This window comes from Caloenas nicobarica, chromosome 7 (assembly GCF_036013445.1).
Source record: "Caloenas nicobarica isolate bCalNic1 chromosome 7, bCalNic1.hap1, whole genome shotgun sequence".
Classification (NCBI taxonomy): Eukaryota; Metazoa; Chordata; class Aves; order Columbiformes; family Columbidae; genus Caloenas; species Caloenas nicobarica.
The window spans coordinates 4,081,611-4,097,632 of NC_088251.1; the positions used below are offsets into that span (position 1 = coordinate 4,081,611).

The 16,022-nt window shown below is 41.5% G+C and overlaps 2 protein-coding genes across 2 annotated transcripts; one reads left to right on the forward strand and one right to left on the reverse strand.

Moving 5' to 3' along the window:
* Window positions 1-475: 475 nt before the first annotated feature.
* Window positions 476-1,375, reverse strand: LOC135990862 (proline-rich protein 2-like). The gene is made up of 2 exons (XM_065638978.1): window positions 1,229-1,375; window positions 476-1,165 (listed from the first exon to the last, which is right to left on the reverse strand). Exons 1-2 carry the CDS (start codon window positions 1,373-1,375, stop codon window positions 476-478), a joined length of 837 nt encoding a protein of 278 aa, XP_065495050.1.
* OAT (ornithine aminotransferase) lies at window positions 902-15,355 on the forward strand. The gene is made up of 10 exons (XM_065639375.1): window positions 902-980; window positions 4,277-4,503; window positions 4,781-5,005; window positions 5,130-5,225; window positions 7,965-8,092; window positions 9,693-9,815; window positions 11,338-11,466; window positions 12,438-12,551; window positions 13,340-13,484; window positions 14,434-15,355. Exons 2-10 carry the CDS (start codon window positions 4,302-4,304, stop codon window positions 14,592-14,594), a joined length of 1,323 nt encoding a protein of 440 aa, XP_065495447.1. The 5' UTR covers window positions 902-980; window positions 4,277-4,301; the 3' UTR covers window positions 14,595-15,355.
* Window positions 15,356-16,022: the final 667 nt, after the last annotated feature.

The following is a 16,022-nucleotide window of genomic DNA, read 5'->3' on the forward strand; positions in this document are numbered from 1 at the left end:
GCCGCTTCTCACACAGCTTCCTCTCCAAACCCTTCACCAACTTCATGGCCTCTTCTGGACACTCGCTAGCAGCTTAATATCTTTTTATCCTGTGGCGCCCAGAGCTGCACACAGTGCCCCAGCTGAGGCCGCACCAGAGCAGAGCAGAGCGGTTCGAGCGGCTGGCAACGCTGTGCTGGATGCACCCAGGAAGCTGTTGGCCCTCTTGGCTGCCAGGGCACACTGCTGGCTCATGAATCCCTGACTTTTTTATTTTTGTAAGCCACAGATTCTCAAGTATAAAAGAAGCAGGGAAAAGTTCACGCACAGATCCACTTCTACTATCCTCACAGTGGCTCTTCTCATGAGATACAGGGTCAGCAAGGCCTCGCAGACGCCACTATCCTGAGGGAGGCCGCAGGGCAGCGAGCAGCAGCTGAGTTACCACAATCATTCCCCGCACTTCTCATTTCCAGTAATGTCTCCTCAGTCCCTCTCAAAATTTTTCCATCCTGGCCCTTTTACCACAGCGATTTCCCAGCCAAGGGCCGCCTGGCACTGCGGAGGGGCCGCCTGGGCGGCGACAGCTCGGCCCACGGAGCTCGCAGGGCCGGGGCTTCGGCCTCCCGAAGGGGTTGGGATTTCTATGGCTGCAAAAATCGTCCCCGAGGCCCACTTCGGCAGAGCCGAGGGACGGGACGGGCGGGCGGCGGCTCTGAGGGAACGGAGCCAGAGGCCGCCTGGGCGGGGCCTCGGCGCGCGGGTGTGGCGGCATCCCACCCTGATTGGCTGAGCGCGGGGGTGCCGCCGCACGGGGAGTGGGAGGGGCGAGGGGGTGGAGGCCGTCAATCTGCGGTGGTAGCCAATCGGCGGTGGGTAGCGGCGGGACGTCAGGCGGGCAGGGGCGTGGCGTGCGGCGGGGCGGGGAGCGGTGACAGTTGCCGCGGGGCTGCCTCCGCCTCTTCGCCGCGGGCTCCGGGCAGAGAAGCAGCAGCCGGCAGGTACAGCGCTGTGGGGCGGCCCGGTCCGGTCCGGTCCGGTCCGGTCCGGTCCGGTCCGCGGGGGCTATTCCTGCCTCCCGCGGGGCCGCCTTGCCTCGGGTTCCGGCCCGCGGCGGCGGCGGGACGGCGGTTGTGGGGGCGAGGCCGCAGCAGGCCCCGTTGCCAAGGCAACGGGAGGGCTCGGGCTGCCTCCCGGGGCAAGGCGTTGCGGCGGGGCCGGGAGCGCTTAACCGCGGAGCGGGTCAGACCCGCTGCGGGGCTGGGCCGCCGCCTGCCCGTCCCCCCCGGGCGCTGCTGCTGTGCGGGGAGCCGGGGATGCGGAGCCTCTCCCCGGGGGGCGGGCAGGCTACGGAGCTGGGGGTGCGGAGGCTCTCCCCGGGGGGTGGGCAGGCCATGGAGCCGGGGGTGCGGAGCCTCGGCCCGGGGGGCGGGCAGGTCCCAGTGCCAGAGATCCAGCGTTCTCCTCTGTGCCCGCTCTCAGCCCTGCTCCCATCCAGGGTGGTGTCCCCAGGATCCTGGCTTTGCCTTCGCTGAGGGGTGGAGAGAGCACTGGCCCAGGCTGCCCAGGGAGGTTGTGGAGTCTCCTTCTCTGCAGACATTTCAACCTGCCTGGACACCTTCCTGTGTAACCTCATCTGGGTGTTCCTGCTCCGGCGGGGGGATTGGGCTGGATGAGCTTTCGAGGTCCCTTCCAGTCCCTGACATTCTGGGATTCTGTGTGGAGTGGGGGGCCTGGTATTTCACTGCTTGCTTGTTCCTGGCTGCCAGACTGGGTCCTGGGCTGTTTGTGATGTGAGACTAGTCTGAAAAGGTAGGTTGGCATGTCCAGGCTGATACGCGCCTGCTATAGCTTGTCCTCTTGAATGTTCACTCCCTTTGTATACAGTTGGTAAAGGCTGCGATGTGGTACGGATTCTTCTGTATAAACATGAATCCGAGTGGGGTTTTTTTCATGTGTTTGATAATAGATGCTATTTACCTTGGGGTGTATTTCCATGTACGTCAAGGATTGGGTATATACAACCATTCAATTTACATGTGAGGTCTGCAGGCTCTGGACTGGATATTCTTGCTCAACAGTTGAGCAAAGTTGTTCAAGTATGTTTTCCAGCTGTGCTTTGAGTAGCTTTTCTGTTCTGATGCAAGACTTTTTTCACTTGGTGAAATGCCCTGGCTTCTGATTCTGGTATTGCATGTTGCAGCACATGATCATATTTCTCACTTCCTCAAAGTTGGCAGTAAGTGTGTGGTTTGCTTTTTTTTTTCTTTTTTTTTTTTCTTTCCCTTATTGTGCTCCTCCTCTTTCATGAAATTTCTATTCATCTTGTGTTGCTGATCATCGAAACCAGATTTTTCTTCGCTTTTTAGCTCTAGATGCATCTGTAATTCTCAGCTTCGCTCAGCCCTACTCCACATAATCCTCCACACCTCGGCTAAAATGATGTGGCCTCACTAGTGTAGTTTGCAGGACATTTCTCCTCATGGACAGGAAAGCCCTTTTAAAAATTTCTGATTAAGATTTTCCAACCAGAAGTAAAAGAAGAACCTCAAATGGGTAGTCTGTAATTCTTTGTGCAGAGGGGTAGCTCTCTGATACAGGCAGAGGAGAGTTTCATTTCTTTACAGCTTTCATTTCGGGAACATCTGGAAAATCTCCAAAAATACAGAAGCTTGTTAACGAATTAGCTGCTCTGCTATGGAGGTGTGCCAGGGGCCAGAGTGTCACAGACAGATTAAATTGTAGGAGTAAAGCAAGTTGTAATTTCAAGTGGTGCAGCTGACCTGAGTTCCTGCCAACATTTTTTCTTGCACAGAGAAGTATTTGTCTTTTTAACTTGCAAAAGCTTTGAGTAACAGTCTTGCAAAGTAAGACATGGCATTGATGATGGCTGGTAAAATGCCCAGAGATGAGAAGCTGCTGATCATCTCGTGCTGGAAGGGAGACTATTGACTCTTCTGAAAGACTTGGATGGGCGAGCTGATTCAGTAGGTGCAGAAAATAGCCGCCTGGCTTTGCTTAGAACTGGGGGGAAGCAATGTAATATCTGAGGAGCCTGCTGAAAGAAATGCTGCTCTGTTTATGGTGACACATCCAAAATAAATTTAGAATAAATCTGTGACTTAATATTTCTGTCTCTGCAAGCAGCCTGAAATAACAGCACCCTTGTGTAAAACATGCCTATGTTCTCCTGTTGATATTAAATAAGTACATTTTGGTTAAGTTTTACAATATACTTTTGTTGCTAAGTAGTGTCCCAGTGTCAAGGTTTCTTAGCTTTTCAGTTTGCTGTGCAGTGTGTTACAAGGGAGGTTGTGTTTGATAAACGGGGTAATTGTCATTGTAATCTGTGATCTTCCCTTTGGGCTGATACCTTTTGTCGTTTCTAAGTGTGATGTTCTGCAAGGCAAGAATCTTGAGCTCTGATAACTCTTGGTCTTGCTAAAGCAAATGTCTTCTCTGGGACTGTTCTATATCTTTATGTTGACGGAGGTGAAGACAGGGAGGAAACGCTCGTGCATTTGTGTCATGAAACTCTACCCTCAGATTACACTTGGCTGCTAACAGTACAAGGGCATATCCCTGGATTTTACTAAGAAAATACAGGGTGCTATAACAGTCATTAATATTTGACATACTGTTACTTTCCATCTACTTTTGAAGGTCTTAAAATGCTACTGACAGTGAGTGCCTTAGAGTGTTTTAACATCAAGAATGCAATTTATATGAAAAGGTCACAAATTTTGCTTTTTAAAGCTGACCTCTGCTAAAACTAATCAGTCCTTTATGAAATTCGGTAATATTATCAGCTAAACATTATTTGGGTCAGGTGCTACTTTCCAGTATTATATTATTTACTTTCTGATTTTGTGACAAGATTAACTCACGGAAATCTGTGTTAGACAAAAGGCATTTAAGTAGCACAAGAAGTCTGATAAAATTACCTTTCTTATTGCAGTTTCTATTAATAAATCTAGTCATAATTTAAGGCACAGTGGAAAAGGAACACTGTTACAGGAAAAATGATGTGACTAGTTCATAGCCTTGATAGATCACACATTTTAGTTTCCTTTCCGTTACTGTGAGTGTACGTTAAAATAGAAAAACAAAACAACAAACTTATTTGAAGTTAGTACCACATTCATTATACTTCATATCAGCTTTCTTCATTGAATTGCAAAAGAGTTGAGAAACTTGTAACCCTGGCAGTAAAGCCACCTCAATTGTGTCATACATTTCTTCTGAAGTACTCTTAGTGCTAATTATTAACTTTTTTTTTTTTTTTTTTTTTTCCCAGATCTGTAACAGCATACCTGAAGTCAATGATGTTTTCCAAGCTAACCCGCCCTCAGAGCGTTGCTGTTCTCTGCCGAGGTGTTCACAGCTCACTGGGTTCTGCTACCTCAGTTGCCACCAAAAAAACCATTCAAAGACCTGTATCCTCTGAATACATATTTGAGCGTGAGGCTAAATATGGTGCCCACAATTACCACCCACTACCAGTTGCTCTGGAGAAAGGAAAAGGTATTTTATTTAGGTTTCCCTGAGTGGTGTAGGTGGGATGTGCGTCTTTTATTGATTCCTCATTGGGCATTTATTTGTACTGTATTAGTTTGTTACTCCTGCTCCCCTTATCAAATGTTTATTTTGCAGTTAGAGTACCTTTCTGGTATGCTCTATGGAACAGTGAGAATACAGTTTATATTTGACTAGGGTGCACTATAACTATTAGCTTATACCATTTAGTATTACCTCAGGTTTTCTTTTATTTTGTATATTTACCGTACCTTTCTATTTCTAGGTATTTATGTGTGGGATGTTGAAGGTAGAAAGTATTTTGACTTTCTGAGTGCTTATAGTGCTGTTAATCAAGGCCACTGTCACCCAAAGATCGTGAACGCTCTGAAAGCTCAGTCTGAAAAACTGACCCTGACATCTAGAGCATTCTACAATGATGTACTTGGCGAATACGAGGAGTTTGTCACCAAAATGTTCAATTATAACAAAGTTCTTCCAATGAACACAGGTAAAAAAAATATATATTTCCATTTTATTTCTTATCTGTGAGATTCAATGGTTTTGTAATATTTGGTACTGCATCGATGGCCTGTTTTGTATAAGTGCGATAATGAGATTGCTTTATGTTTTAGGAGTGGAAGCTGGAGAAACTGCCTGTAAATTGGCTCGCAAGTGGGCTTACACAGTGAAAGGAATCCCAAAATATAAAGCAAAAATTATTTTTGCAGGTATGTTAAATGTGTGTTACGAGTTGAGGGATTGAAGAGGAAGAGAGCTGTAGACACTGGCTCTTTTCTTCTGGAGCTGTGGTGATTACTTTGCTGTATTCTTAATGTGTTTGTTCGGATTTTTTGTTATTTTTTCACTGAAGCAAGCATATTGAAGGTCTCTGCACCCTTTGACATTTTAATAGTCTAAGCCAAGATCTCAATCTTTTAACAGACTGTACTCGCATATCTGCTGTTGCTGATTCTGATTAAAAAAAATACTGTTGTGGCTACAACAGTCTTTGCAGGACCTTAAGGTTCTCAAAGTGCCTCCTTCTAAATTGTGAGGTTCAATCTTAAATATATTCTGTTGACAAAATATTCTGTGCATGCTTCTGACTAGTTGATTTTAACCTTAAATAGCTACAATGAATTCTAAACATCTTTTAAAAAGTAATGTCCTTTAAGAAACACATGTGATCTTAACAGAATTGATTGTAAAAGCTAGAGGTATGGATGTAATTCCCATGACAAATCGATTTCGTATATTCTCCCTCGTGGAATCATATGCATCGACAGGTAATGAGGACAGTTGTGCATTGTCAGGAGCTGCTGATAATGTCTGGTTTTGCGCAGGAAATGCAACAATGAACTTAAATCTAGGAAGGAAACTATAGTTAATATGGTGGTTTATAAAGCTTTATAAACAGCAATTGAATGTATGAAGTGGAGATTATTTGTACTACTTCACCTTTTTAGTTGTCAAAAATGATGAATGGCTGCCTGAAGTCCTATGGAAGGTGCATTAAGTCCTCTTTCCTCTTTTAACTGCTTTTTATTCCTAATTAGTTGATTTTTTTCATATATGTTTCCTTTGAGTTTGTTCTTCAATTGCTGCCACCTCTCTCATAAATTTCACAGTTGAGTTAAACCCGCTTCCCTCTTAGGCTTCCCCTACCAGTGGTTTTCTTCAGCATTCTTAAGGTAAACCCAGTAAAGCCATATTGTAATCTTGATGATATCATGAAAGTGAAAGCAATATTGCTAAAATAAACAGTGGGAAGTCCTGATTACATATAATACATGGTGTACTGCCTCGCTTTATCTGCCTGCTCTGCTTGGCTCTGTAACAGGGAGAAGTGAGCTGTTCCTGAAGAGACTATTGTACTTTGCTTAAAAAAAAGTCTAACTCAAATAACTTACATTTGGTGTTCTGTGGTTATAGGTGAAGTATTTTTGTCAGTTCTAATGTTTTTAAGTGGTTCTGGATTTTATAAAACCTTCCAGAATAAAGCTTACTACTTAAATATTTTGTAATTGCTACAGCTGCAAATACGATTTTTGACTTTTGGAACATATAGCAGCTGAACCATAAGCTGTCATTAGGCAGTGTTTATAAATTGAAATTCATAGTTGAATATTGCACTATGGTTTGTAGGACCAATTAGATATTTTTTTCTTTCTTCTAGGGATTCTTTGAGCAAATGCATTTCTCCCTCCTTCCTTCCATATATATTTTGTTTTGCTCTTCAGTCAATTAACTTTTAGTAAGTGCTTTCTCTTCTTGATAAACTGGATATGCTCTCCATTTTTATGATCCCTTCCCCTTAACCACAATATATAATTATGTGCCAAGTAGCTGGAAAAAAAAATAGCAGTCCTTTTCTTGACATAAGCCAGCGTTTTGGGAGAAAAAAGCTCTCTTGGGTAGCTAGGGTCAGAACAAAAAAAATGGCTTTAAACATCAGTCTGGAGATTTTGATGTCGATTCTGTGTTCAATAGTGAGCCAGCATGGAGACTGGAGCGCGAAGGGGCAGACAGACAGCTGTCTGCAGACAGACGGCCACGCTTTGTGCCATTCGGTCTTTATTTCAGGATCCAGAGGATGCACCGACATAACCTTGAGGTGACAAGCATGTGCCTCGGCAAAGCGTGGCAGGGATTGTTGTGCTGCGAGCAGCACTGTAATGCTATTTACCTCGGTGCCTGGAGCCGGCTGCGTCAGTATTAATTGACTTCAGGATTTCCTGTGCATTGAGAACAGTCTCTGCCCCTGGGATCGCAGTTGGACAAAGAATCTGGGGGGGAAAGAAAGAAAAGGCTTGTAATGCTGCGAAGGTGTTGAACCTTTAATCTTCCTTAGTCTTATTAAGTACCTTATTAGTGATTAGCTGAGAGTATGTTGATTTAACCGAAATATTAAAATGAATATATCACAGTCTTGGTGATAGTTAGTTCCTAGACATTTTAACTGATGTTTCTATATGAAATAGTGCAATGTCACAATGTTTTTACCAATGTGAATGGCTTCTCCTGGGCCTTTGAAATGCACAGAAATGTATATTTTGACGTAGGCTTGCTGGCAGCTTTGTTTTTAGGACCTCAATTCTGAGTGGTGTTTATTTTTTTCTACATTTAATGAGTAATGTTTATGTAAAAGCTGCACCTGTTTGTTCAAAAGATGTTATATTTCTGAGGTGGTTTCGATCTTTCAGACTACTAACAAAGCTTATGGAAATTATTTTGTATACTTGCCAGGTCTTACAGTATAACTTTCTTTTGGTTTTGATATAGCAATATAATATATTTATGGCATCAATGTAAAATGCTAACAATTATTAGAAGGATGCTAACATTCTAATGCCAGACAACTCTTAAAATGCATTTCCAAATGGAAAGTGTGATGTCCCATAAACTGTTCTGTCTCTTCATCTGTTTTGTAACAATCCCCCACTTTATTTTTATTTTTTTTTTTCTAGCTGGCAACTTCTGGGGCAGAACCATGTCTGCTATCTCTAGTTCTACTGACCCATCCAGCTATGATGGATTTGGACCCTTTATGCCAGGTTTTGAAGTGATCCCATACAATGACCTACCAGCTCTTGAGGTATTTGACAATTTTGGTTCTCTTGTAAGAAATCACTTTATGGTGTCTCTTTGGAAGATCAGAAGTTTATCCTTTGAAATATGTGATTTGACATGAAGATGTATATATCTAGATATATATATAAGAAATATATATGTTATAATTACATGTAGAAAATGCGTCTAAAGTCTGCTTTGGTTTTGATTTTCAGTTTTGCTTTAGGATGTAAAAGGAAAACCACACAATCTGTTTCGTTTCCCATGTAACTAATATGTCCAAGGTACAAAAGGAAAACAGCAGATAAACAGTGAGATCAGATTGGTAACATATATTCCAAAGTCAGGACTTGGATTCTGAAACAAATATCTTTACCTACTTGCCTCAGAAACGCTGTGTGTTCTTCCATAACCAGATGACCAGGATCCACTGCAGTCGCAAACAAGTCTTTCCAGTTTCGCAGCATCCTTAAAACCACGCTGAACTGGTGTTTCACTTAAGCTACTGAAACACTAGTGATTCTGCATTTCCCTGGGTTTTCTGAGATGCAGCCTGTCAAGCTGTTGGGAAGAGTTGACCTTGATTAATTGAAAATTTCCCACCCTCATAATGTGGGCTTAGGTTTACAGGGTAGATGGTGCTTGATGGCACCTGTAGGCTGCTGGACCTGGCACCTGTAGGGTCCTTGGAGGCAAGAGGGTTCCAGCCAAACACAGATAGTCCTGAAGCACTAGGAACGTTGGTGTCACCACTTTTCCATCATCTGGGTACATTGTCTCCATGAGTGACAAGTTGGTTTGTCCTCTGTCGGGTCTGCTTAGTGCAAGTGGATCGTCTGTGGAGGTTGGAGGGTTTATGGCACAGAGATGCTTGAGTTTGGTTAGGAGAAAAAAAAGGTCTCTCAGTCTATTATATTTGCAGAGTGGAAAAGCTTACTCAGATTTGAACCTGCGCAAGGTTGCCCATTGTGAAAGCCCTGTAAGTATTTAGTGACTTTCAGCCAACTTTATCGAGGCTTTGAATGCGTCCTGGAGACCTGAAATTCAGATCCATGTCCATCAGACTGTTAACTGAATCTGTTCTGTTTATGGGGCAATACTGAGAAAACCTGTAGTAAATTCATGCTGGGGATTATTATATCTCTTGAGTCTCGTGGATTTCTAAACCTTTTAGAACTTGATGGTGCAAGAATGTAGCTGTGGACTTTGCTTTAAGGTGACAAAATTGTTCTGGAGAGGCTTCATTCCTTTTTATTTGAGGTGTACTGGGGAAGCGTTGAGTAATTATTTGTCTTGTATGGGGTAACGCAAAACTGAGTGTATTTCTGAGGTAATCTGTGGACTGATCCGATAATCTGTTTGTCTGGGTTTGCAGTTTTTAAGGTTTGTAATTTCCCAAGCAAGCACACCAGCTGATTTTTGGAGGTGAATAGTGACATAGGCTTCTGTGTTGGAACTGAAATGGCACTCAGGGATAACAGCCTGACATGAATACTGTTATCATTTGAGGTGTAACACCAGGTTTAGAGCTAAGTTCTCCTACATGTATTAATCTCCATATTTTCTAAATTTGACCTAAAAGCCTTTTCTTTGTGTCTTTCCTCTCCATATGTCCATTTTTCCAGCGAGCCCTTCAAGATCCCAATGTAGCAGCTTTCATGGTTGAACCAATTCAAGGTGAAGCAGGTGTGGTTGTTCCTGACCAAGGTTATCTCACAGGAGTGCGGGACCTCTGCACGAAACACAATGTAAGGAATTGGCTGTAAAAAAAGGTGTCTTAAACATTACACACTGTGTTTACTGGCATATCTTGTAAGGTCATCCTTGTATGCGAGGTACAGGACTTGATATACTGCTTAATTACATTTTCTTCCAGTGGAATAGGGTAGAGATACTTCTCATATTTTCTGACAATACTTTACCAGGACGTACTTCTTAGCAGTGCACATTTTTTTCACTGTATCTTACTGCCATTACTGATTTACATTTGTAATGAATGCTCTCGAAACCGCATTTGTTTTTAAATAATTTAACTTTTAATTTCTTTTTCATAATCCAAGTTCCTTGGGCCAGAAGCCCATTATTGCAGTGGTTCTACCATGGCTAGCAAGAGACCTTGTTGCTGGAGTGCATAAGTGCTACCAAGAATTAGTAGAAGTAAAGGGTCACAGAATAAGACACTGAAGAGAATGGTCATATGCTGATGAATGTTCTTTTAAGATCTCTGAAGAGCAGAGATCTTTTTGTTTGACTTTTTTCTCAGATTCTCTTTCATACTACATTTCTGACTCCTATTCTGAATATTATGTCCAGTCTGAATTCTACTAAGAAATGTTTAGATTTGAAAACAGACTGTCTGGTCCATAATTTCTGTTCTCTGCTAGTGAAGTCACACTGAATTAGACTTGCATTCGGTGTCTCTGGAAGGGTGGGAAGATGTGTGTTATGTATATTTCCATGTCCTTCAGTTGTCTTTGGGTACTGCTACTTCTCACAGGCAGACTGCTGTGCTGCCTAATTCCTTATTACTTGGTCAGCGTCTCCCACAGGCCCAGACCACATCCTTAGTAAGAAAAACAACAAAAAAGTCTGCTGATATACAGCTTTTTGTTCCCTTGGTGTTGCCTGTTTGATTTAAAAGTCAGTGATCTCTGTTCCAATAGGATTCTGATTCTTAATTTCTAAGTGCTATTCATAATTCCTTCTTTACCTTCTTAGGAAGGTATTGACATATAATTAATAAAGTTTTCTTCATTATTGCTGTGATACCTCAGGAAAAAAAAAGCTACTTTACAAATAGTAGTATATGACAATAGTGCTGCTTAGGAAAACAATATCAAAACCTTGTATTTAGGTTCTCAGAATTATTTAGACACTTAGACATCAGATGTGCAGAGCTGCTAAAATGGCATTTTTCAGCAGCTTCCAAAGGTCAGCGTACGAATGATGCATTGAGAGTAAAGATAGATGAACCCTAACTTTTTGGAAATCCCACTCATTGTAATATCACAAAGAGATTTTAGTTGGACATTGTCCAACCCTGTGTGGACTATGCCTTACCTAGAAAAGAATATGCTAAAGATATCGGAGAGAGGACAGTATATTCACTTGTAAGTAGCTTCACATTTCATATAATATTTGTGTCTACTTGCAACTGGAAGGTTTTTCACTTACTGTGTGCAATTATGCGGTCTTGTTAGAATTGAGTTCGGAATGGGAGTGGAAATCGTTCTCCACGTGTGGATTTTTCTTCTTTTTGTCTCTATCAAGGTTCTGTTTATTGCTGATGAAATACAGACTGGTTTAGCCAGAACAGGGAAGATGCTGGCTGTTGACCATGAAAATGTGAGACCTGATCTGATTCTTCTTGGAAAGGCCCTTTCTGGTGGCTTATATCCAGTGAGTAACAAAGAAATATCCATTTGTTGAATCACAATTTTTAAGTAAATAAACACTGAAAATCTAGAGTTGGAAGAACAATAAATCCGATGTTTGTTGTACTTGAAAATTGCAATTTAGGGGATTAACTATGATTTATGACCCAGATAGTCCAACCTGCGAGAGACGCATAAGAAAGTTATAGAATACATAATATTACCTTTATATGGCTATACAGTGTCCTGAACTTTCTCTGTCGATACTTGACTTGTTTGGGTGCCAGGTTATTAGATGCCATCTTATTAGGCTGGTGATTTTTAGGTGTTTTGGCCTTTGTCAATTAATTGAATAAATTTGGTATATCTCTGTTTTTCTTCAGTTTTATATTATCCTGTCAGGAAAATAAGTGTCCAGTGGTCAGCTTTTCGTTCTGGGATCACTGGTTAGTCTTTTGTACTCTCTCTGGGGGTTAGTTTATCGCAGTCTTGCTGTGATTAATATCTAGATGAATTCTGTAAAGGAAAAAAAATACTAATATGTGTTAAAACTTCTATCATAAAGCTATTTCTGAACAACTGGTATTATTTCACTTGTTTGGCCTGCCCACACAACTGATTTTATCCTCTTGGTGTGACTTAAATTTCTGCTGCTTAGGCTGGAAATTACAACATGCCTTGAACTCTTTTGGCCAATTTAAGGTATTTCTGAGTTTTTAAACAGAGTATTGAAGCTTAAACTCTTGAAATAACATTCAGTTTGGAGAAATGCCCCTCAGCTGTAGTTAGAGATGTTACCCCTATAGCTATGTGTATGTAAGGGATTAAGCTGATATGTGATTATCAGGTGCGTTCTCCTCTGTACAGAACTGAGAATCTAAATGTAGTATATCGCCATGGGCTGAAAATTATCCTTTCCTGAGCCCTGAGAAAAAGTTTACTCTGAGATATTGAAGTTTACTGTTCTGAATTAATGAGCCGACCTTCCTGTTTCAGGTCTCAGCAGTACTGTGTGATGATGAGATTATGCTGACCATCAAGCCAGGGGAACACGGATCTACGTATGGAGGAAATCCCTTAGCTTGCCGCATTGCAATGGCAGCACTGGAGGTTTGTGTGTAGTAACAGAGATTTGGAGCCCAAAGGAAAAAAGGCTGTCACACTGACATGATCTTTGCTTTAATGATATAATTTGTTACATTGCAAGTAGAAATCTAGCTTTAAGTAAGAGTGGAAAATTGGTAGTGGTCAACTGCTTAGATCACAGACCAAATTCTCAAGTCTTTACTGGAAACGTGTCCTAATTTCTGTGTGGTTTATGGTCTAAATGTCTTAAATGACAAAATAAAATTTATCTACAGGAAGTTTCAAGACACTTATGTAAATTCATTCAAATATTTTCACTAATTTCACAAAGACATTTTAAAATTGGCTTATTTTCCTATACCATATTACTCTGTGAGCTTGGTAACACGTATACGCTACTGGAGTTCAAACAGAAGATAGCAAAATGTCTTGTCCAGAGTCTCTATTTTAATTATTCTGTGACTGCATAATTGACTGCATTTAATACAAGTCACTGGGAAAGCCTCATCATTACCCAATATGTGGATGTGGACAGACTGAATCTTCAGAGATTTACTGTTTACTTGTAAATAATGGCAAATGAAAAGCAGCTAATTTAGAGTAAAATTTCAAAGAGATTATTGTTCCTTGTAAACATGAATGAATAAAGGCTTAGTACTGATCTGCTTGGATGTGCAGCCTTTGCAGTGACACTTTGGATGCAGCAGCTTTTGTATCTCAGCAATTGTAATGTCATTTGTCATCCGTTCCAGCATGGTATATAAAACAAATGCAGTGTGCTTTGGTTGACTGTAGGTCTGACTTCCCTTTAGGTAATTGAAGAGGAAGAGTTGGCTAAAAATGCAGAAATAATGGGTAACATACTGAGAAATGAGCTCATGAAGACACCGTCTGATATTGTAACTTGCGTAAGAGGGAAAGGACTTTTAAATGCAATTGTAATTCGGGAAACAAAAGGTAAGGAAGTATAATCAACTGCACAACCATAGCATGGGAAAAATATTTTTAATTTAAATTGGAACTGTGTTAATGGAGTATGGGCGATGGTTTATAGGCATCATGTTTGGGTTCAGATCTTGGCTATAGTACTGTAGTACCTACTGAAAATTTATTCAAGTGACTGTGATATTAAAAATAGGGGTTTTTTTTAGCAAGTATGTCCAAACAGTTATTTTTAATAATTTGAGTTATTTTACGATGTGATAATGTTTAACCCTGATGTGAGTGTAGCTTCCAAAAAATACCCTTTGTCTCCTCACCTACAGAAAACTGGCCACATCTGCAGAGCTGGTTTCTGTCAGGTTAGGGAAGAATTGGCCAAGGTTGGTTGTTCCAGATAGTTAGAGTACAATGAATACAGGGGGGTACAAGGAAGGAAAAAGGTCATGACTGAGAACAAGTTTCTAGGGATTAACACCTTGAATTATATCAGAAAACTGCTTAGAAGCCAGAGCAGATGATTATTTTTGTCATGAATATGCCAAGTGGCAAAATGCTGCTGGGAGGTGGTGTGATTTCCCAAGATGTGCACGGGATGCACGAAATCCAGGCAGAAATGTGATCTTGTCTGAAGTCCTGTCCAGGTGTTCTCTTGCCTCCCCTTTGCATGCCTCCCTCTTTTAAATTTATTGCTACATCTAAACAAACCCTCAGCTGGGAAGGAGCAAAACTTGGTGCACTGGAGGCAAATTTGTGAGGCCCTTCAGACAAACTGCAGGTTTGCAGCAGACTTGCATGTTCACTGCCGATTCCAGGGAGTTGCTCTGGAGTGACCATTTGTGAACACGCTTCATCTTTTCCCTGCCAGACAGCAAACAGTTGACAATCTGTCCCCATGTGCTACAGTTTCGCCACTTTTTCTGCTGTAGCGTAAACACCTTATTTTTCTTTTTCCATTAAATTGCAGACTATGATGCCTGGAAGGTGTGCTTGCGGCTTCGTGATAATGGACTTCTTGCCAAACCCACGCATGGCGATATCATTCGGCTGGCACCACCGCTTGTCATTAAGGAGGATGAAATCAGAGAGTGCATTGAAATAATTCATAAGACCATTCTGTCGTTCTGAACACATGGCTTTTAAAGTGTATCTGCTGACTGACCCAAGGGGGTGCGTTGGAAACCGTGCGATGAAGGCCGGCTCTTGAAGGAAGCATCTCTTATTCCTTTTATCTAAGAGGACTTTTAAAACGTAGCTATGTCTGCAAACTATTAATATAATGGCTCTGAAGAAAATAATGATTTTATTTGAAGAGTTTCCAATCTTGGAATAATTGGAAATAAAGTGGAGAGGTTCTGGTCATGTAGTCATGTACCTACTGTACAGTTGAGCCAGAAGGGAGGGAGTTTTCTCTAGAAATCTGTTAAGTGTTGAAAGTCTTGGCCAAAGTTCAAAGTGTAATTTATATATGTTTTAGTAAGGGTGGTCTTACACTCTCATATGACTCCAAAAACAACATTCAGTATTTTTGCCCCTCGGTGAGATGTCTGTAGGGTGGAAGCACTTGTCATTATGGATGAATTTCTGTTTCTCATTTGTAACTAGAAGAAACTTCCAACGCTGAAGGTTTGACAAACTGGGTGTTGATGCTGATGAACTTGGCGAACATGGAGCTGTGTTCTGTGTGTACAATATTTTGATTGTATGACGAGATGCTGTTTTCAAGCCTGGTCTCAGTGTTTGGCTTTGCAATCTTGTAAAATAGATCTAAGCATATAGATGTGTTTTTACTGCTATAAAACTTTCTATAATCTGGATGTTTATATCAAAACATGCCTTGCATTAAAAAAAATAATGTGCAGCTGAAATACACAGTGTATTCAAAAAGAGCAAGCCCCACAGTCTGTGTATTTCCATCCATCTCTATGTGGAAGCTTCTCTGCTTTTTTACAGGATGAGTCGTCCTGTGTTTTGGTGCCTTTGGACGCTGCCAATTTAGTTTTCTGCATGAAATTGCGGAGTTGGCTGCTATTCTTGTACTAGGTTGGTTTTTTTTTTCATGTTTCTTAACTGAGCTGGTTTTAGCTGAGATTAAACCCTGATTAATTGCCGTTAATGCAAAATGTTCCCTTTGCCGAGCACAGGGGTTAAATGCAGTCACATGTTTGTAATTAGAACAGTTGAATAATCCCGTGGTATTTTAAAGGCAATTTTAGTTTACGGAAATAAAGCAATCTGCTTGTTAGGGTCACAGAACTTTTTACCTTGTTTTGGGTGAGGCAAAATTGAGCGGTCGTCTGCTGTGGATGAAATGAGACGTCAATTTGGAAAGGCCTTGTTGTTCCAAGGGTTGATGTGTCATTGGGACCGTTAGTCTTAAGAATATGAAGTAGACGCAGAAAGGTGTTGCTGAGGAAGTTTGGCATTTCTGTAATCTGATTGCAAAGGAGTGAAATAACTGAAAGAATGGAAAGCCCCCAAAATCCTCAGCAGCCAAAAAGTTTCCTTTTGTGGAGTAATAGGGCTGGCCAGGACTAAGGCTGTTATTAGATCTCT